Source organism: Thermobia domestica, chromosome 11 (assembly GCF_964235325.1).
Source record: "Thermobia domestica chromosome 11, izTheDome1.hap1.1, whole genome shotgun sequence".
Taxonomy (NCBI): Eukaryota; Metazoa; Arthropoda; class Insecta; order Zygentoma; family Lepismatidae; genus Thermobia; species Thermobia domestica.
The window spans coordinates 251,372,805-251,395,754 of record NC_137464.1 but is presented as its reverse complement, the minus strand read 5'-3'; the positions used below and the strand labels follow the sequence as shown (position 1 = coordinate 251,395,754).

Here is a 22,950-nt window from a genome sequence, read left to right as displayed (position 1 = left end):
TGTGTAAAAATGTTTTTGATGCTTCGTGTCTATATCTGTTGACAGTGTGAGAATTACAAGGGGGATGAGGGTGAAATCTCCTTTGATTATAGCAACATCCAGTATTAGCAAAGGGGATTTTCCCCTCAACTCCTTTGTAATTCGCACAACAGATGTAGACACGAAGTGCCAAGAATATTTATTACACAACGACTGTCGTAATCATAATATAACTCGTGATATCAGTATAAATTAAATTTTGTTTGCTAGTTATCATGGAACATTGAAAGATCTTACAAGTGATTTGAAAATTTCTATTGCTTTATTCATTATAAACATATGGTAAATTAATATTTTACTTATAGTTACAAATGGCTACTTTATTGGCTGAAGCAAAAAATAAGAAAAATGCCTGACTAGCACGGGAATTGAACCCAGGACCCTTTGCTCATGATCCACAGATTCTTCTCACTCTGCCACGCCCTCACTTGATAAATTGCGCGTCGTACGATATATGCGTCGAGTAGAAAACTTTTTTCCGTTATTTTTGGCCATTGCGCTCTCCCAGTTTGTAATATTAACTCTTTAAATGTGCACTACCAGCTCGCAAAAAATGGCCCCGAAGCTCATTTATCAAAGTCTGCCTTCTCCTTGTGAGTTTAAAGCTTGTAATTAGTGCATTGGAAATTACGGAAGACAAGCTGAGCACTTCGATATAAATAATCTAACTTAATGTTATGACACAACTTGTAACAATTTCATACTTTCGTAGTTGACACTTAATTCATTTCAAAAGCAGTTTTTGTCATGTGACTTACGACCAACCCTGTATAGCTTTCGATCATAGCCCATCACCAAATCTTTTCGAGAACAATAGGAATTCTTAGCTTTTTCACCCTCTTCCTTCACGATAATCACATCATAGGATTTGACACGTATTATCGAATGGCAACTAAGTAGGCCTAATAAAATTAATTACATTTATACGAATATTCAATAACATTAACATATACACATATTTAATCATTTAACTTCGATTCCTAACAAAAGCAATTTTAGCATTAGTATTTCACATCTCTCCCATATTACATTTTATAATACAACTATACGTATTACTATAAATAATTAATTAGCGCGAAAGAAATGGTGATGTCCAAGAATTAATATATGAGAAAACCCTGGAATATTTTCAATTATACATATGAGCTCAGACAATGTGAATGAAAATGTAATTGATTATAATTAGGAGAATTAATTCTTACAAGTTTCCAGAAAGCTTAACTAAATTTCATTCTCATATTTAAATTGGTTTTGAGCTATAGAAAATTTTCCTTGATACCGAATAATAATATTACGTTGAAATTAAATATTTTGTTTTTCTTATCTGCAATTATATACAGACAGTCCTCGACTTATCGCAAATAAATCGTTCCAGAGTTCTTTGGTTAAGTCGAAATTTGCTTGAGTCGAATTTTTAGTATAATTTAAGGTTTGTCGGAAATAAGTAGGAAAATAAACGAAAAAATATGCAAACACTGAATTGTATAATATGCTTTATAAATGGGGGGACAGGACGATTAGGGGGCAAGAGGGGGCAGTTGCTCCCACTTTTATGAAGTGGCTCCTTAATGTACATAGTTTCATTTGGAAATGTAAAGTTTTTTTTTTTTTTGTATGTATTACTGGTTCATAGGAAAAATGGTGCCATATAATATTTGCCGTTGGCTGACGTTCTATGACGGCTGTATGTCGCTGTTCTCATTGTGTATTCCCATATTTTCCCATTTTTCGTAATTATGCTATCTTTTTGGACACCAGTGCATAAACTTTGCTAGTGAAGAGAAAATATTTATGTACTTGATAAAAGGACGATGTAAGTTTTTTTTCCTTATTTTGAAGACCGTATAATAACGTGGAAACTAAACTATAATAATAATAATAATAATAATAATAATAATAATAATAATAATAATAATAATAATAATAATAATAATAATAATAATAATAATAATAATAATGTGCAGGTGTTGCAAAGGTTAGTAGTAGCCCAAGCAATCAAACCAGTATACGCCACTGCTGCAAGAGTACTCTCTTAGTACAAGTATATTTTAAGCACACACTAACTTCCCTCCCACCTCGAAGAGCTTTAATTACCACACTGGGGAAGAGTGTGAACACAGACCCAACCTTTGTTTGAAATAATACAATATTCATTTCCGAATATTTCAGTTTCGGGTCAGATTTCTTAAACATTACTTAAGAAAAGAGCATTTAGAATAACAGTTACCCTACCTATTACACTGGATATCAGAATAAGTTTTCCATTCTTCAGCCTCCCATCCCTTGTTGCTTCTTTTATGTCCGAATAAAGCGATGCCAGAAGACAAACGGACAACACCATCACAATAAACATCCATCCCAGCCACATACCAACCATCAGCGAACTGTCCTGAAATTAAATTGGTGTAATATTAAGGTTAGTGTAAAGGAACAAATTTTGCCGATAGATGTCACTACAGTCTTCGTATCTCTCCCATGTATTTTTTACCTTTCACGAAAATTTACAATTTCTTTTATAAATTTCAACCTAGAGACTTCAAATTTCTAGAGAAGGAACTTCATAACCTATTAAAGGGACAATCGTGCCGATTTTTTATTTAGAATTTTTCTTCATTGTTGAAACAGTTCCATTGTTAAAGGTTTGGATATCCATTTCAACAATCAAGCCATTTCAACAATGAAGAAAATTCTAAATGAAAAATCGGCACGGACTATTGCCTTCGATAGATTATGAAGTTCCTTTTCTAAAAATTTGAAGTCTGTAAGTTGAAATTTGTAAGAGAAATCGTGAAAGACAAAAAATACTTGGGAGAGATACGAAGACTGTAGTGTCATCTATCGGCAGAACTTGTTCCTTTAAACCAACCTTAATCTCCAGAGTTAAAGTTTCATACACAGTTATATTGACACTTTTCACACCGGATAGCAAGCAATAACGTATATCTAAGCTTAATTATATCAAAACAATCGATCGTTTCTTGTACTCACCTGATTTGACTGTACGTTTCTTTTATTAACTTTAAAATAAACTTTAGGGGACGGTGAAATTGAAACGAATACATTATTTTTTTAATACTACATTTATTACAACAATACACCTTTTCAACAGCATCGCCTACTAAAATGGCGCCTGGGTATGTAGTCTGACTTGTGAAAAGAAAGACTACATAAGTGGATCACTGCTCAAGACAATTTGAATATGATTAGAAGTTAGAAGGAGTATCCGTAAATCATATCTTTTATGAGTATTTGTACTTACTTTTTCAATGGAAATGTAATTACAAGAGATGCAAGATCTCGGGATTTTTTTTTTTATTATAGGGGAAACTATACAGTCGTGGGTACCTTAAGGCATTTTTTTAAGTAATTAATTTATAACTTTTATACATTTGGCCATATATATCTAATATTTGTTAAATAATATTGTTACAGTATGGGCTTTAAAATAAATATGATATCGGACTGAAATGTAATGATAGGTACGTGTAATATATTTTTTAAAAAAGTACTATAACTTTTATAGTGATGGGCCCTACAGAGACTGAGTTGGGCACTTTTGATTACAGTTATGGGCACCTGTGTAGAAATTTCTAAAATTACTTAATAATGTCAAGATACATTCCTTTGTTACATAAATGCATAATGCAGCATGTCGTTTTGATGTTTTGTAGTTTTATAGTAACAATTTTAATAAAAAATTAAGAACTTATGAAATTAGGCACTCTGTTTGCCTAATCGCTGTCACTCTCACTTTCGTCTAAGATCTGCAAACACTGGATACAATAACATACATCATAATCGTAGGCTTCTCCACAGCAAGAAGGCAAGCTTTTTGAAAAGCCTGTTCACAGCGTTTGCAGTCATTCCTGGTAAACGAGATCCTACACTCTCACCACACTGGTTACACAGTCCAGAAAGTAAAAATGTACGGTTTTCTAATTGTTCCGTACTGTTTTCCAACACCCTCACTTTCAATATGTTTGAATCTTCTTTGGATGCTGAAGAAGAATGAACTCCCTCATTTTTGTTCTCTTGCAGTTTGCCAAAAAGCACTCGTTTAGCCGGAGGGCCAGAAGGTAATTTCTCCACATCAGCTCCAGTTATACCTGTACGTTCAGAAGAAAATAGATTAACACTGGGAGTATATTCGTGTCTTTTTTCTACTTTCCCAGCTGGACCTGACTATTTAACTTCTCTTTTCCTCTTTCTCTCTTTTTCCCTCTCTTGTTTTTCTTCTGTAATTCTTTCCTCTTTGTGCAGTTCTTTGCATTTATCTGATGTTATTACAAATAAGAATCTTTGAATATTGCGACCTTTCCGCTTTGGCGTTTCTGGCCATACCAAACAGTCCTTAAAAAGCGGCATATCTGATTTCTTGATTGGATACATTTTACTACGGTCAGTAGTTCTGTTTTGCTCTTCTGGTGTCACCTCAACTTGTAGAGAAGTGCTTGCTTCCTCAAGTTGTTCTGCTAAAGCACTTTCAGTCTATTGTAATCGTGGTGAGTTTGAGGCTTCATCTGACGGCAATTCATCATTTGTGTGGATTTTTATGAGCGTTTCATCTTTAGAAAATTCTTCAAATATCTTACAAAGGCAAAAATCTTCACATTTTCCTTCATGACTATTTGGAGCTTTATCTGTAAACTGTTTTATTTGGTTACACTTCTCGGGCCCAAGTAATTCACAAAACTTCTCATGAGTCAAATTACGAAAACTTGATTGCATTTAAATTGTATTTAAATAATCTTGGAAATAATTCAGTCCTCACTCAGCGCCGCAAACTAACTTGGGTAGCTACCTGAGGGATTAGTTTCTTAAAAGCCGGTATTAACAGCAGTGGCAAATGATGTGCTGAGTAATCACATCCGAGGCATCAATGCAAAAATCACCGATAGACACTGGCCATTACATCACAGAATTCAGCTTAAAAAGCAACTAGGCCTATTTCATACTCCATAACTTCACGTGTAAATACTGTACATGGCCACAACGTAAGTAACTGGCGTTTCTCCTAGCGCGAGGACTGTAGGCCTTGTTATTAATTTTCAAGGAAAAAACTGTACACTTAACAATATGAAAAAAGAGGCTTTGGACTTCCAACGCACACTGACGTTTGTGCAGTGCGTTTCCTTCTTGTTCTATTTTGGGATTATGATCTAGGTCTAGCTGAGTCGAAGCGTCGAAACCTTCCTTTCATATTGGTAATAGTGCAGATTTCCTCCTTTTCCCTAAAATTAAATGTAATCAGATACATGAGAAACTTAAATCTACTTAAGTAACCTGATTATAATGGGCCCTATACCGAGATCGTAGTTATACACTCCCTTGTACATGTTTTCTCTTTAAAATAAGCCTAGTTCTATTGTTATGCTTAATCACGGCCGCCTTTATTGTTATACAGGCCAGTCTTGAAATGGCAACTGCGCCTTTTTGCCTTCCACAGACTATCCACCCAGCACAGCCGGCTGCCCAAATTCTCTGCATTAATGTCTAGAGAAAGGGAGGATCCTCGCTAAAATGGTAGAGAAATAGTCTGTGAACTGCCAACTGTTGAAGGTGGATAGTCTGTGGCAGGCCGATTTGCGCAGTTACGACATTCAAGGTTCTGGCTTGTATAACAAAGGAGGCCTTGGCTTAATCCAATATAAACATACAGTGATGGGCATAGTGAGTTTACAGTAATGGGCACTGGGCCCATCACTGTTAAATAACCTTTAAATTTCATGAAATTTTCGAGCAAGAAACACAACAGCCTGAAATGCACTTTAGGCTTAAAATAACGACAAAAAAATTCGTATAGTAAAATATAGTTATGGGCACTAGGTGCCCATCACTGTCATGTTCCATTAAATTAAAATACAGTGGTGAACACCTCATGATTTAAGAGCAAAACTCATTTAGACTTACATCTCATTAGCATGAAGTGCTCCTATCATTTAATAATCACTCCAAACACAAAATTTTAATTTCCAATTGATTTATAATGAAACGAAACCTTAATCAGTACACCTATCTGATTAAAAGAATTCTTTAGAAATGAACAACAACCATCACAAAGTTTCACATCGTGCACCTTTCTACACCCTACCACACACACGAAAGAAGGAAGACAGTTGACAAACTGTGAGCGTAAAGAAGAAAGGCGTAACAACATTTGAAAGTCGTCAATAGCTCGTTACAGGCGCTCAGACTCTTATTATTTGAAAATAATTGGCATAGGTGCCCATCACTATCAGAGTGCCCACGACTGTATAGTTTCCCCTATTTAAAAAGCGAAGATGTTTTCACGCTTTTTCTGACTTAGAACTTTTGAATTTAAAAAAATCAATTCTAATGGAGAGATTTCCATAGCCTAGAGTCTTTTGTACGCTAATGTTCAATCTGAGAGAGCCACAAAGATAATCTCGAGAACCACTTGTGTTCCGCAGACCTCAGTTTTTGGAACGCTGCTATATACGATAAAAGCACACTACTGATATCAATATTACAGTAAATTTAAAAATAAAATTTAAATATATACTGAATATTTTTTGGTCAACCATTTTGATGGATGGATGGTTTAGAGTTTTGCGTTACTTTCAGCAGCAAGGCTAAACAAGACGTAGACCTACACTTTAACATGAAACCTGAACCGCACGAGTTACACCTGGGAATCAATTCTTTCTTGAGTAGTAGTGTTCAGGTAAATATGAACTAACAAACAAGTGAAAAATTGGGCTACGTATTACCTATATGCATATTCATAAGTAAAGATTTTCTTTTTGAAAAAAGAAACTGGTAGGGTGTTAAAGATAACAATCCAAAAAGAATAAAGGTACTATGGCATTATTATGCGAAAGAGGATGAAAGAGAGAGAGAGAGAAAGAGAGAATAAGTAAAATAAACATTGGAGAGATTAAAATGGAGAGATGAGCAGTAGTGAATGCCGTAAGACATGAAGAATCTGCAAATCCAGGAGAGAGTGGAGGCCGGAAAAACAATAATAATGAATATAGCTACCAGCGACTGATGCAAAATTGAACTGAGCTACTGTTAACAGCCATCGGGAGGAATTTATGTCCCTCAAAGTCATTGTAAATAATCAAACGAGCGAATTCATCAATCAATTGCATTTAGATCTATGTAAAATCCCACACCTATTTGTTGTTATATACTCGTGTATTGCGTGGTTGCCTACAAACGTAGGTAATCACAGATAAACAACAAATATCTGTACAGTGATATAAAGAATAAGGTAACAGAATTCTCCAATAGATGGTAGGAGTGTAAATTAGCTTTGTAGTAATAACCGGTGGTGTTATTCAGCCGGTTCGCTAGAACCGGTTGTTTAAATATTTCGAGATCGCAGAACTGATTGTTATACCCAGACATAAACACATACACGCATGACCTAACCAAGAACAAAAGAAAGAAGCCAAACAAATTAGTGAAAACACCTCTGTACTTTTCCCGCTTGCTTGTATTGTTGTGAAAACAAACAATTTTCAAGTGTTTCAATTCAATGTGCAGACAGAAATTTCAATGGGCAGATAGAAATTTGAATATGGGTTCCGGGATTTTGTCTAGGACACTGGGATCTGTGAGTGTAATGAATGTGATACGTATCTAAGGAATCGTTTACATATTATATAACGCAACAAAGGGGGAGAGGGGGTTCGGCCTTGCGTTATGAAGTGACATTAGGGAGGAGGTGATTAACGCCTTTGTTACATAACGTGTTTCTTTTCTGTAATCTTTATTTTTATTCTCAGATTTATATGCAATCTTTTAAACAGATAATTTTATTCAGTTCTTTTCATTTTTATAAAGAAATATTTATATTGTTTTGGAAACTTGAGAATATACAGCCTGCATAAATTGAATCATACAGAAGGGATTTGAAGACGCTCCTGGACATCAGCATGACTGGTGACGAACCCTGCGTGTATTACATTACAATATGGTTGTTTTGTGGCTATCGGCCGCAATGCATTTATGGTACACGCTTTTCTGGAGTAAGTTGTTAGCGATCATAAATACCGCTTGAAAATGCCCTCGCGTTTCCACCCGTATCGCTATTTCTAAGAATAGATTTAAAGCTTTTGATTTGAATCATTAACCACTCTATTCTTCCAAGGAGTTTCTCATGTGGAACAGAAGAAACTCTTTTTCGTGAAATAATATTTTCCGGAACAGAACGATCCAAGCAAAATAAGATAATTAAAACCGAATTCGTCGGGTATTCATCTCGTACTGAATTTTTTTACCTTTAGATTTGAATTTTCCAAGAGAAATCTAGTTTATTCGCATTCTGGCACTGATTTATGACAAGAAGAATTTGAAAAGGGGTAAACTGAAGTCCAAAGACGATGGCCAAAAGATTGTTCACAAACGAGATGTCCCTGCTCTTTCACGTGTGCAGCTACTTCGAATCTGTTATTTATAGGGAACAGAACTTCTTTGTATCGTCGATACTGGGAAACTTCAAATATAGAGGAAGCATCCTGGATTCCAGGAAAAAGAGGTCAATGCCAATTCTCTACATCTTGTTTCACCTGCATCTTCCTACAGCACTTCCTCCTTGCCAATCATCGGTGACCTAAGGGGTTAGGTGAGATCTCCTCGGGAAAACGACAATATGGAATTTCGAAGAACTGAGACTGGTTAATTAAACAACTTTATGGGGTTAAAATATTATTACGGTACTACCATTTTATAGTACTTTGATTTGTTGACGAAAAAATACTACAAATATATTCAAAATAAAAGCATTTTGCAATGAAAAGTTCTGCCATTAAAATTATTATTTTTTTATTATGATAACCCCCAAATAAGCAAAATAGGAGAGAAAACATAAATTAAAAAGCGTTATAACAAAGAGGGAGGGGTTCAGCCTTGCATTACGAAGTGTGACAAGGGAGAGAGAGGGGGTAAAATATTATCAAAAACAGCGTTATGTAATATGTGAACGGCCTCTAATGCCTATTACGTGTGCTATCTATCTGCAACACGTTTTTGAATGACCTCAATGTCTTCATTAATTCTCGAGATATGTGCCTTCGAAGCAATGTGTACAAAATAGTGGTATTGCCATCGATATCTCAACCGAGAGAGAGAGAGAGAGAGAGAGAAACCGGTTGTTAAAAGATTAGAATAGCATCACTGGTAATAACTACAGGGGTTTGAAGCTTATGACCTAAAAATATAGATATATGATGTATAAAATTCGCTAAAAACATGAAAAAATGACCTAAAAATTGTGAAAATGACGATTAAATTTGTAACTTTAAAAAAATACTGAATGTTGGGCATCGTGCCCTTCTCACTTTATCATACTACCTATAGTACGAGGACCGTCTAGAAATTAAAGTACGATTGCGCATCGCGCGTGGCGCCGACCTCCCATCACTGCGATCGTGTGCGCGGCAGTTAGCTCCTTCCTTCACCTCAGTGTGAGCCGAGTCTCAATGCTGTTTGGTTACGCTACTTGTTTTTGCAGCGATTCAAAATGGCGGCACCAATCGAAAATCTCACCAAGTGTGAAGTACGGAAAAAATGAAATGAAATGAAATGAAATTTTTGAGTTTTACGTCCCACGGTTATGCCGGTTAGGCTAAAGGAGACGGTGATGATGAGTAATGAATGAAATGGTGGAATGAAGAAAGTGGGAGGAAACGGGAGAACCCCGAGAAAACCCACGCACACGGTGTTTGTCCACCACAAAGTTCACTTGGCGGGAGCAGGGTTTGAACCCGAGACCCCTAGCACCAGAGGTGAACGCTCTACCACTGAGCCACCGCGGCCCCCCTGTGAAGTACGGAGTGTCATCCGTTTTCTGAACGTGCAAAACGTTGCGTCTATTGAACTTTATAGGCAAATAAAGAATGTTTATGGTGACAGTGCAAAGAACGATCATCAGGGATGAAATGGTGCATTATGTTTAATCAAGGAAGGACCAGCATGCATGATGAAGATCGGAATGGGAGGCCATCACTTGTTACGGAAGAACTGAAGGAAAAATTCGAAGAAAAAAATAAGGAAAACCGACGTTTCACTTTGAGCACATTACATGAATCTTTGGATGGGAAACAGTTCGCAAACGATGAGGAACTCAAGCAAACAGTGAGAGTCTGGCTCAAATCTTTGGCGGCAAATGAGTATAACATCGGCATTGAAAAACTGGTCCCACGTTATACCAAGTGTCTTGGCAACTATGGCGATTACATAGAAAAGTAGAATAAGGTCCTGTGGCTTTGTAAATAAAGTTTTGTGCTGATATCTTTTGTTTTTATTTAACCATGGCAAAACTTTACTTTTGCCATGGTTCTTTACTTTTTGGACGACCCTCGTATTTAATATAAATATGTTAAGTACTATAGTATGTGAGAGCAAATTAGTATGTTTTGAAATGCATTTCCAAGAACTTAACTTCCTTCGAAATACCTAGGTAGGTTGTTGCCCTCTTGCCCCCCGCTTTGGGCGGTCATAGCGACAGGTTATCGTACATCAAATTCTAGGTTTACAAAAAATTCATTTCTCTTTGAAATTTTTCGAGATTTATGCATGAAAATTTACACTCACCCGTATCTTGTGTTCAGCTCAATAAGAACTATCCCTATTCTATCAGGACTTGTTTTCATATTGTTAAACAACAACACACTGAGCAAGGCTATGTAGTTCTTTTTTTAAAAAAATGTGATTTTATCACATAGTCTTGCTCAATATGTTACTGTGTTTAGTTTGACAAGATTTACCAATCTGAGAACATATATTGCCTGTTACTCTTTAATAAAATTGTAAAAAATAATTTCCAATCAGCCTAAATGGCATCCTGTAGTGAATTAAGAGTATTCGGTGGAGAGGGACGCAGGAATGGATTAATCCTATTCGTGTTTATCTCTGACTCACTATCAGCTTGCAGCGATGTAGAATATATCAGCAGGAAATACGTATCAATGACATAATTCATTTTTCCAACTGAACATTTGCAATTAACTTGACAAGTTTAATTAGCCACTTCTGCATCGAATACAGAAAAGAAAGTGCTGTTGTAAGGTGTTCAGGATTTTGTGATTCAATAGGTAAGACACAGATAGGCATGTTTTACATACTAAAATATTCAATGAAGGGAAACTCACCTTCTTGACGCCTGCTATTAGCAGCAAATTTGTCAGCAGGCAGAGAGCAAAGAAAATGGCCGTTAAGGAAATAAAGTCACTTGCAGCACCTGAAAAGCAAAATGAAAGCGTTATATTTAATTTTATTTATGATTTATTTCAGCGTTTCCCAACCGGTGTGCCCAGTGCCGCGAGGAAATGAAAACAATAGTTATATAGGAACCAAATTGCAAGACAGGAAATATGTGTATTTACTATGAACCTCTACAATGGAAAAAATACTGTAATTGTAATATATTATCGTACATACATTACTACTACATAGATTGTATTTCGAAAACAGAATTTTATTAATGTTTAAAAATTGTGACGTATATTAACCATGTTAATAAATTACAAGTTTTACACTGTGTTACTTATCTGCACATTTTTAATGTTGATAAAAAGTATTTATTATCATTGTTATGACCATTATTGCTTCTTTGTTGTTACAGGTTATTTCGTAGCTTGAAATTTTAAAATCTCATTCTATCCTTTCGACAAAGCAAACACTCATACAAATTACCGCCATTCTGTTTTAAAAGTACAAGAGATTTGTTTGTTCGTTTGTTATTTAGTGATCCTCCTTAGTGAAAGGTTGGATACAGTCTTCGAAAAAGAAAGTTTATTTTTAAAAGACTGAGTCCTATTTTTCACTGGAATTGTTTTCTATTTTTGGATTTGAATGAAAAATAAGCATAATGATTTACGATGGAGGAAAACCAGTGATCGAGCTATATTCTCTGTGAGGAGGAGGTCAGTAATCACAGAAAAAAAATACAACGGTATTTTCTATTTACAAATAATAATAATAATAATAATAATAATAATAATAATAATAATAATAATAATAATATCTATGAGTGTGCCGCGAGAATTCAAGTTAGACCCTTAGTGTGCCCCAAGTTGAAAAAGGTTGGGAAACGCTGATTTATATTATAATTATGTATTATCTAAAGCAGATTGCAACTTCCTTTATTTTAAAACTAGGGTCAATTACCCGCTTCGCTGGATTAAAATAATAATAATTAATAATATGTTCCATTAGTCAGTCAATTTTTACCATTATTGAAGTGCTCTCTGATATCTAATTGGTCATCTCCGATCATTTTTATATATCTTCTCTCTTCCCTCCCTCAAGTTGCACCATCAAAATGAAATAATAAATACCATCCAAGGCCCGAACCTTATCTATGTTAAAAATTTGATCGAGATCGCTCGGGTAGTTCAAGAGATATGTATAGATTTACAATTTGTGTATCTGTCAATAATTATTTTTATCAATTAGTGAGATTTCCGGGGATGGATTAACCATTAAGTAAAATAAACAAATACTTAGGGCATCAAGGGAAGGGAGCCTCACAGAAAATTTCCATAGGCGAATTTTCCATAGTTCATGGACCATACAGTACCATACTATAAATGATGTAGCCGAACCAGGATCCGCGCAATGAGACCCCACATTAAATGATTAATGCAGATAGAAATATGCAGGATGGTTTGATATTAAAAAAAAAAAAAAATCAGTTTTCTCATTGTAGTTTATTTTTCAATGTAGTTCCTTCGAAGTTCAATGCACTTGCCCCGACATTTTTCCAGCTTCGTAATTCCTCCGCGAAAATGAATTTCTTTGAGGGTTTCAAAAAACTCATCTACTCCTGTACGATCCCTTGATTTGATTCAACTTTATGTCCTCACAGGAAAGTTTTGAGTTTCGGGAACAGACGGTAATTGAGGGAGCTAGATCTGGTGCATAAGCAGGCTACGGAAGCAATTTAAATCGCAGATGGGGCAATTTTTGCTCAGTGACACGACTTTATCTTTGCTCTGGAGTGAGTAAACTATGTGAACGTACTCAGTTCAATGAAATGAAATGAAATTTTTGAGTTTTACGTCTCACGGTTTTGTCGGTTAGGCTAAAGGAGACGGTGATGATGAGTAATGAATGAAATAGTGGAATGAAGAAAGTGGGAGGAAACGGGAGAACCCCGAGAAAACCCACGCACACGGCGTTTGTCCACCACAAAGTTCACTTGGCGGGGGCTGGGATCGAACCCGGGTCCCCAAGCACCAGAGGTGAACGCTCTACCACTGAGCCACCGCGGCCCATGTACTCAGTTCAGATGCTTGTGGTTTCTGCTAACTCGCGCAATTATCCTCGCGTGTCGGCAAAAACAAAACCATGGATTTTATCGACGATTTCGAGTATCATAGCTGATTTCAGGGCTCTATGATGTGATGCATCTTCAATGCTTGTTCTGGCACACTTAAATACATTTATTCAAAGTTGAACAATTTGATTGGAGGGGCACGAATCATCCAATGGATGTATTGTAAAACTCTTTCATGAATTTCTTTCGCTGTTTTCCCTTCTAGAAAAAAAAATGAAACACACTACGAATTCCAATTTTACTCGTTTTTTACATTACTCGAAACACTCCTTTTTTTTAACACTTAGACTTCCGCCATAAGAAAAAATTTTGATCCTCCTAGGGCATGGACAATGCAATATGTATCATGGTAAGCTGTTTAAACAATATGCATTACTCATCTGACCAAAAAAAAAAAAAAAAATTATATTTTCCTTTTAAACCAATTTTTCCTCAGGCTGACAGTATTTCCTATACCAGCAGGCCGGTTAAATGAAGCTACCATAAGAAAATGGCGATTGGTATGCACACAACGTAGGCAACTCGGCCTGAGGAACAACATGTTACCCGGCGTCCTGGTATAATACAGCGGTAGACCACAGTGTCAGAATGACTTGAGATCAAAGATTATTTATTCATGGAAAGGAAATTTCATGACTATCTATACAGATGATGTTAGCACCATCTATTAGTATGCGAAACAAATTACTTATCAATTTGCTTTCGTATCGTGACCACTCAGAGTGTCCAGAACTCCTACAAGGATAATGAAATAGTAGGAGAAAAGACTTTTCACACACCGGTAACCTAAATAAAAACAAGGGAAACCAGGGCGCGGTGGCTCAGTGGTCGAGCGTTTACCTCTGGGGCATGGGGTCCCGGGTTCAACCCCCTGCTCTCGCCAAGTGAACTTTGTGGTAGACAAACAACGTGTGCGTGGGTTTTCTCAGGGTTCACCCGTTTCCTCACACTTTCTTCATTTCATCCGTTTCTCATCTTTACCGTCGCCTTTAGCCTAGCCGGCATAACCGTGGGACGTAAAACTCAAAGATTTCATTTTTTAAGAAGGGAAACTTTCTATGGAGTCTGTTGAATTTGTATGCTTTCTGTACAATATCAGTGGAAAAACACACACATAAACATAGTCCATCAGAAACATAACGTGATTGGTGGAAGCAAAAATAATAATAATATTAATGATAAATGTAATTATTGATAATAGTATTAATTCAGGATCTGTTCAAACACTTTACATTTTTTTTTAAGAAAATAGAAGAAAACTTTTTAAATATAAACCAATGCAAGTATACAAAAATAAATAAATTACCGAGCGAAGTAGCTCAAGTGGTAGAGCGTTGGCTTCGCATTCGGGAGGTCATGGGTTCGATTCCCGCTGCCGACCATTCTGACTGGGGTTTTCCATGGTTCTCCTCACTCCTAGCAGGCAAATGCCGGGATGGTGCCTACTAATCAGGCCCTGGCCGATACCTTCCCAAATCCTTTCCATTGTTGTTGTTGTTAGATATCCAGTATAAAATGGCCTCTGAGCTGTATTTGGTGATTGTTAAATAAATAAATAAATAAATTATATGTACGTGTACTCTGGACAGTTTTTTCAAAAATATAACGAGCCTTCCCGCTAGTCTAGTGGTTAGCACGCGTGTCCTTGGTGTACGTAGTTCTGTGTTCGATTCACGGTGGGAAAGAATTTAATTTTATAATCATTCACTTTAACTAATCATGCGTTTACTGTAAATGAAATATTTCAGTTTAACATCCCACGATTATACCCGTTAGGTTAAGGGAGACGATGATTAAGGCAAGTGAACGACGATGGAAAAATTGGTGGGATGAGTATGTAGGAGGAAGCGGGAGTACCGGAGAAAATCTACGGACATAATGTTGTGCAACACAAACTTCCTTGATCGGGAATCGTACAGGGACCTCACGCACTAGAGGTAAGATTTCTACCACCGAGCCACCGTGACCTCCTGTTTCAATATTGAATTATTTATAGTTTGGAAGTCTATCGTAGTTTCAAAACTGCCAAACGAAACTCGCTTGTTGAATCCGTGTGCGTGGGTTTTCTCGGGGTTCTCCCGTTTTCTCCCACTTTCTTCATTCCACCATTTCATTCATTACTCATGATCACCGTCTCCATTAGCCTAACCGGCATAATCGTGGGACGTATAACTCAAAGATTTCATTTCATTTTTCGCTTGTTGAATTGGAATTTAAGCTGTCTTTTGACTAACGAAACTTATCCGATGTAGACCCACGGTTTAACATGCAATCTGAACACCATGTGATCCCACAGCGAATCTTACCTAAATCACGCTTCTTGTTGGACACAGACTTCATTATGATGGTAGTTAAATTATCTAAGCTGACCTTCTATTTGAATACTACATTGATAAATCACGTTTAGGTAGCATTAGTTTAAGGTCACATGGACAGTTCTAAAGCAAATTGTCAAACAAATCCCAGAATGAATTGCTTGATTGTTGTCAAATATAAAGACTCAATTCTCGAATAGTAGCGAACATCTGTTCCATTTAGTTAGTTATCACAGTTTTGATATGAAAACTAGTTTTGTCTTTGTCACAAACAAGTTCCTTATCAGTGAAGGTAGAAACAAGTATCTTTTATCAGATGTGGAAGGAAAGTCAAGAAATAAAGATAAAAGAGCTAGTTGCACTGGAATTGCAAACAGATATATGGATAATGAAGCTCGATATTAAATTCTATAAAAAGTATTACCATCTTTCTTGTGCAGGTATGTTTGATTTATCTTTCACTAACATAATAGAGTATCATTTAAGGAAAGAAAAAAAAAGAAAAAAAACAGACACAACGAGATTGCATTTGTAGTGTTTAGATCATTCTGAAGCATACTTAAGATCATGGCTTTTAAGATTTGTTCTTTCTTTAGAAATGGGGGGAGGCGGCAAATAATACCATTGCACGGGGCAGCAAATTGCCTAGGGTCGGCCCTGCACGCGCATGTAAAACACATCTGCTTCGATATTCGCTAGCCACTTAACTGTATATACAACTGTTACATACTTTACTTCTGCATCAGTGCATTCTGGGCTTGTAGACATTATGAAGCTCTAAGACGCATATAGCATTACGTAAGTAGATAAATTTAAAATTCCTTCGCAATAACATGCCTTCACGAGTTTATTAAAGGCGTGTTTATCACCGTGTGTATTCCACCAACACACACTTCCATCCCCGCCTGTTTTCACTATGATACACCTCGCATTACACAAGGAATAAAGAAGCAAATTACAGTCATTATCAAACGTTCGCGATTCCACCACAACAGAATGCTAATCAACCAAGCCTTTTATACAATCCTACACGCCCTTTAAAGTGTTCGAGAAAAAGATTTCATCCACATGCATAACAGCGGTCCAAAATATCTAACACATGTTGTTCAAATTCTAGAAGAGGTTTACTATTCATAGTAAATACTTCAAAGTGAATGTTCAATGCAAAGTGAGTTGTGATACGGGAATCGTGCGCTGATGTTTAGTATTATTACCCCATAGAAGCATACTGTATGTGAAGCAAGGCCATCTGCACTCGCTTTCAGCAGCAAAGCAGAATTTCAGAAGCTATTCTGTCAAGGGTGGCATTGTAATAGACAAGGTAAGTTTTCAAGTATTACTTCTTAAAACTAAGGTAGCCGCACGTAGCGTAGTAGCTAACGCTATTGCTTTTAGTACGAGCAGTCCCGTGCTCGATTTCCAGTGGGGACATTCGGTCGAAAAGATGTGAAAGGCCATTCTTTCTACGTGAGGGTTTTCTTGGGTTTTGCTCGTTTACACCCGAAAAATGCCGGAATAGTACTTGGTTCGTTCTCAGGCCATTTCATTCCTTCCCCACTCCTTTTTTTCCTTCTCCATTTTCCCGGGATGTGTGATCTACGTTCTCGGGGAACGTCATCTCTCAAACATAACTGTCTTCTTAGGACTCCCGCCAAGTGAACTTTGTGGTGCACAAACACCGTGTACGTAGGTTTCCTCGGAGTTCTCCCGTTTCCTCCCACTTATTCTTCATTCCACCATTTCATTCATTTCTCATAATCACCGTCTCCTTTAGCCTAACCGGCATAACCGTGGGAAGTACAATTCAAAGATTTCATTTCATTTTCATTTTGTCTTCTTAGAACATAGATGTCAATACTCAGAAATACATGAAATTTCTAACCTTCTTTTTTAAGACTCTGGCTTCACAAAACAAGCAGCCAAAATGCTGAATATGGAGTGTTGTGCAACTAATGTGCTAAGCTATAAAATTTTCAAACTATGCTGTCTTACAGAACGACTATATCCTTCCCTTTGCCTATCTGTTAGGCAAATCAATTTTACAAAGTGTTAGGGGAATAAACCGACAAACTTCATATACGTATTTAGAACCTCAATACAAGAAAAAAAAAATCTTCGACTTGGGTCGGAAATCCCTAATTATGGAGGTAGGTCTAATTTAAGAAAATTAATGGAATTCGTCATGGGATCGCTATACTGAATAAAACAACGAACAGATTTCGCATGTGTGTCTATAGTAATACTTTCTCAATTTCTAACAGATAGTCCTACAGTAAAGTCTACTATGGCAAGTTTGTTGGTTCAGTGTAGTCAGCCTTTCATTAATTTCATTAAATTGGCTCCTTCTCCGTAATTAGACGTTTCCGAACAAAGTTGCACAAAAGCTCTTCTATTCTATTGAGGTCCTGAACACGAATGTGAAATTTGTCTATTTCAGGAACATTCTAAGATGACCCAAGTTAGTTACCCTAGGAGAGAATAAAGTTATGATACTTCTAGTAATAAAATATATATTTATTGATAAAGAAAGCTAAAAGAACCACAATCTACGTTCGATATGTTTCCCGTTATTTGCAATACATTCTATGCAATGATGAATATAGGCGCATTCAAGAGTGTGAAGGAACATTCTCCCCCTCCCAACAGCACTGGTACCAATACTGTAAAAGCCTCGTGAGAGAAAACAGGTACCAAAAACTGAACATATTTTACAGCCCCCCCCCCACCCAAGAGTGCGTTCTGAATCCGCCCCTCGATTATATACTGATTCGCATGTCTTTGATCATAAACTTTCATTTGTGTTAAGTTCATCGAAATCATTTTCAATGTCTTGTCGCAAAACATTCAAATGTTGTTGTTTTACGGTGTAGATGGCGTCCTTTATTATACCCCATAAGGGGAAATTCGAAGGTATAACATTCCATGAGCGAGTAGTGTCCGATCCATTCAGGGAAGTGTTGCGTTATTGCTACCAGGAACTAGTAGTGTGGTGAGGCACCGTCTTGTTGCTAGATGATGGACGGGATGCTAGATGTTGGGGGGTACAGTACATGGAGTTCTTTTCCAAATCTGGCATTAGAATATCCTGTAACATCTCGAGATATAACTCTTTATGGTGAACAAACACCGTGCTCGTGGGTTTTGCGGGGTTCTCCCGTTTCCTTCCACTTTCTTCATTCCACCATTTCACTCATCTCTCATCATCACCGTCTCCTTTAGTCTAACTGGCATAACCGTGGGACGTAAAACTTAAAGATTTCATTTCATTTTTTTCATTTCGAGATATAACTCTTCTTTTATAGTTCCTGAGAAAAAGTACGTCCCGATCAAAAGTTCTCTGTGAACATCAATATTTTCAAATTTCCACTAGAATTGTTGCACTCAGATTCTCTGTTTTTGCCCTAAACTTCCGCCTCATGCCACACATAAGATCAAGGACGCCTACGTAGCGCGTACATACTCGACAGCAGTCTTCTGTTTACTTATTTCCGATAGTTCTTACTGCGACCACCAGATGCCTGCAATTCAGCAGTCTCTTGACAGATGGCGCTAATGCTTAATATACAATTTGCTCGGAATAATTCTGAGCAATATTTTAATTTTAATTCTTAGAATTACATATGCAGTTTCACTCAGGGCCACTCTGTACATCAACTGAAATGCACGCTATTTCAAATTATATTTAAACCTTCCTTCCTCCTTTTAGGATAAAATTTCCCTTCTCAATTAGAATACATTTTCCATCAATGTGAAATGATAAGAACTTAAATGGAAATGAAATTAAATGAAGTCTTTTAGTTTCACGTCCTACGGTTATGTCGGCCAGGTTAGAGGAGAGGGTCATGACGAGAAATGAATGCTATGGCGGAATAAAGTGGGAGGAAACGGGATAACCACTAGAAAACCCACGAACACGGTGTTTGTCCACCACAAAGCTCACTTGGTGCGAGCTGCGATCGAACCAGGAACCCAACGCACCAGAAGTGAACGCTCTACCACTGAGACACCGTGCTCAGCTCACCGCCGTAAAATGAAGTAATTCACTTTAACGTCCCACAGTAACGCCCTTTAAGGCTAAAGAAAACGGGCGATTAAGGCAAATGAATTATGGTGGTCAGAATATTATATTAATGTTACGTACGTAAAAAAAAAATGTAGGTAAATGTTTAGCAGAAGGGGTCCAGAAGTACGTAAAAAAAAAAAATACAAAATTTACGGGAGAAAGGGAAGATGTAAGTACTTAGACTTAACATAACCTAACCAAATCTAACCTAACCTAAACTAAACTAACTTAAACTAACCTGAACTAACCTAATATTAATAGAAATAAGCGAAATTCTATCATTTCTTTTCGAAAATTATGCTGGACACCTATATTAATATAATCTAACCTAACCTAACCTAAACGAAACGAAACTAACCTACCGTAACGTAAACTAACCTAATGTGAACAGAAACTACCAAAATTGTAACATTTTTTGTTGTTGTTTTAGAAAAAAATAGCTGGACCCCTTCTGCTAAACATTGTCCAAAATGTATATACTATGCATACTTTCGGTAAAGGAACAAGAAATAATTCTACTCAATTTTCTTCAATACCGTACATTTCAATACCTTACCCGGACTGTACGTCCGAACAGAACGTGGACTTACCGTACATGTAGCTATAGTTCGGACCGTACAATTGACAATCCTGCTTACAAGGATATTATTGTTAATAAAGAGCTTCCAGGTGAGGACACTCAAATATTTTGGCTTTCTCCACATCACAATTTAAAACATTATTAACAATAGTAGTTATTCTTGCATTGTTTTGATTACACTAAGCCATCTGTCACAGAAGTAAGATGACACTGATGAAAGAACCATAGAAATGCTGTTAACTTCAAGTTTATCAACAACACTGTAGCAGCAGGGAATGGAATCTATACACACCGACATTAAACAGGACTTGACGCCTTTTCCTATAGGTCACGGTGTCTTTTAGATCCAGTTCTTTGTGTTGGGGTTGAAAAACAAATATTTTGCACAGTAATCAGTGCCACAACCCTATCTTCAAACACTACACAAACTGATAACTGAAATCATATCTCTAGCCAGTTCTCAAATGTTTACAAACTATACGTGTACAGCAGCGTTATCTACACACCCATCAGATAGCATTTACAGCGGATTTTTTTTTTCTTTATTACCTTAAACAAGATAATTTTACTTTCGATATCGCAACAACTTTGAATATTGCTGTACTACCAGTGTCTACTTTCATGTTTTTATAATAAAACAAAATATTTAAATTTTTGTCCCATAAACCGTTTAGGCTAAAGGAGATGGATAATTAATGAAGACAAATTATTATAGTGGGCAACACTGGTTTTGTTATAGAGAAAGTACGAAGGATGATCAGAAAGTAAGGTACAAAGCCTGCAACGAAACGTATTAATTCATACAGCCAGTGGCGTATTTACGATTTTGTTTCGGGAGGGGCTTTGCTAACTTTCGGGGGGGGCTTTGCCTGGAAATGTGAACATTCTGCAAGATATTTCATTTACTTTACTATACTAAGTGATTTCGGGGGGGGCTTAAGCCCCGGAAGCCACCCCCTAAATACGCCACTGCATACAGCCAATACAGCCAACAGATAGTACATACGTTAGGTTATTTTTGGACACAGTCTCCATATCATGAGATGACTTTGAAGATTCTCTCCTAGTAAAAATCCTATCCTTGCGTGTTCAGCCACGTTGCCACGAAGCGACGGCCTCCTAGATGCTCCTTCAAGTGCGGGAACAGGTGAAAGTCGCTTGGAGCGAGGTCTGGCCTGTAGGGAGAGTGGTCGATGATGTCCCAGCGAATCTACTTGAACAGCGTGGTGGTCTTCTGGACTATATGGAAACTCGCTATAAAGGTATATCATAACAGGTATTCTGCTATTATTGGCAGGATACTTGCCGTAACTGAGAAGCTTCCATGCTTCACGCTCTTCATCTAACCTCTTCATCTTCATGGATATCGTCCGTCAACTGTGGCCTCCTTCGCCCCCTTTCTCTTCTCAATAATATCTAAAATTGTTCTCTTCTCCCCGTTTCTTTTCTAATACCTTCTCATTCGTCTTCCGCTCCACCCAACGAATTCTTTCTATTCTTCTCCATACCCACATGAGGAGACCTTCCAGTCAGCTTTCATCACTTTTACGTAATATCCATATTTCTACCACACAGCACAATACTCCACACTTAGCATTTTGTAATTCTTTTTTCTTAACTCTTTATTCAAGGACCCACAAAATAGTATTTTCTTCCTCCTAAAGGCTTCTTTCACCATTTCTATCCTTCATTTTATTTCACATTTTACTTCATATCTTCACTAATAACTACCTAGGTATCGGGAACTAGTTACCTGTTCTATTTCCTCTTCTTCTTTTTCTATATTTGACACTGACCACTGAAACACTAAAATATGAAATGGCCCTTGCTTGCTTTTTAAGTGGGAAAGATCTACATCCGATGGGAGAGAGACAAATTCAAAAAGACCACTATTCCATCATCCAGTAAATGAAATGAAATGAAATGAAATCTTCGAGTTTTACGTCCCACGGTTATGCCGGTTACGCTCAAGGAGACGGTAATGATGAGTAATGAATGAAATGGTGGAATGAAGAAAGTGGGAGGAAACGGGAGAACCCCGAGAAAACCCACGCACACGGCGTTTGTCATCCAGTAAATGAATGTTAGGTATGTTATCCTATAAACCAATGTTAGGCCACAATAGTGCTATTATCAGGATCGGTCATAGGCAATTTTCAGCCCTGTGCAATTGCATCATTTGCCGCCTCCCTTTCTCCAGAAAGAACAAATCTTAAAAGCCACGATTTTAAGTATGCTACACCATGATGCACAACGAAGGGAAGGAAAGCGCACTCACACTCAGAAAGGCCCAAACACTGCAAATACAATCTTGTTGTGCCTGTTTTTTTAAAAATAATAAGCTTTACGTCCGTAAAATATAAAGCAAACACGCCAGCAGAGGAAATATAGTAATCTTATATATATATATATATATATATATATATATATATATATATATATATATATATATATATATATATATAGAATTCAATCTCGATAAATCAGTTTGCAATAGCTCTTTTATCTTGATTTCTTGATTTTCCTTCTACATCTGTTAAAGATTTTTTTTTTTAAAAAAAACTTGTTTCCATCTTCAATGATAAAGAACTTGTTTGTAGTAAAAACAAGATTGGTTTTCATATCAAAACTGTGATAACTAACT

General features: G+C 36.8%; 1 protein-coding gene across 1 annotated transcript in view; it reads right to left on the bottom strand.

Moving 5' to 3' along the window:
• Positions 1–22,950, bottom strand: part of LOC145664923 (uncharacterized) — a 99,587-nt gene that overhangs the window by 24,213 nt on the left and 52,424 nt on the right. The window contains exons 4-5 of the mRNA XM_081732027.1: positions 11,160–11,248; positions 2,272–2,428 (exon numbers count right to left, since the gene is read on the bottom strand). Coding sequence (XP_081588153.1) covers positions 2,272–2,428; positions 11,160–11,248 — 246 coding nt within the window. The remainder of the gene's footprint in view (positions 1–2,271; positions 2,429–11,159; positions 11,249–22,950) is intronic.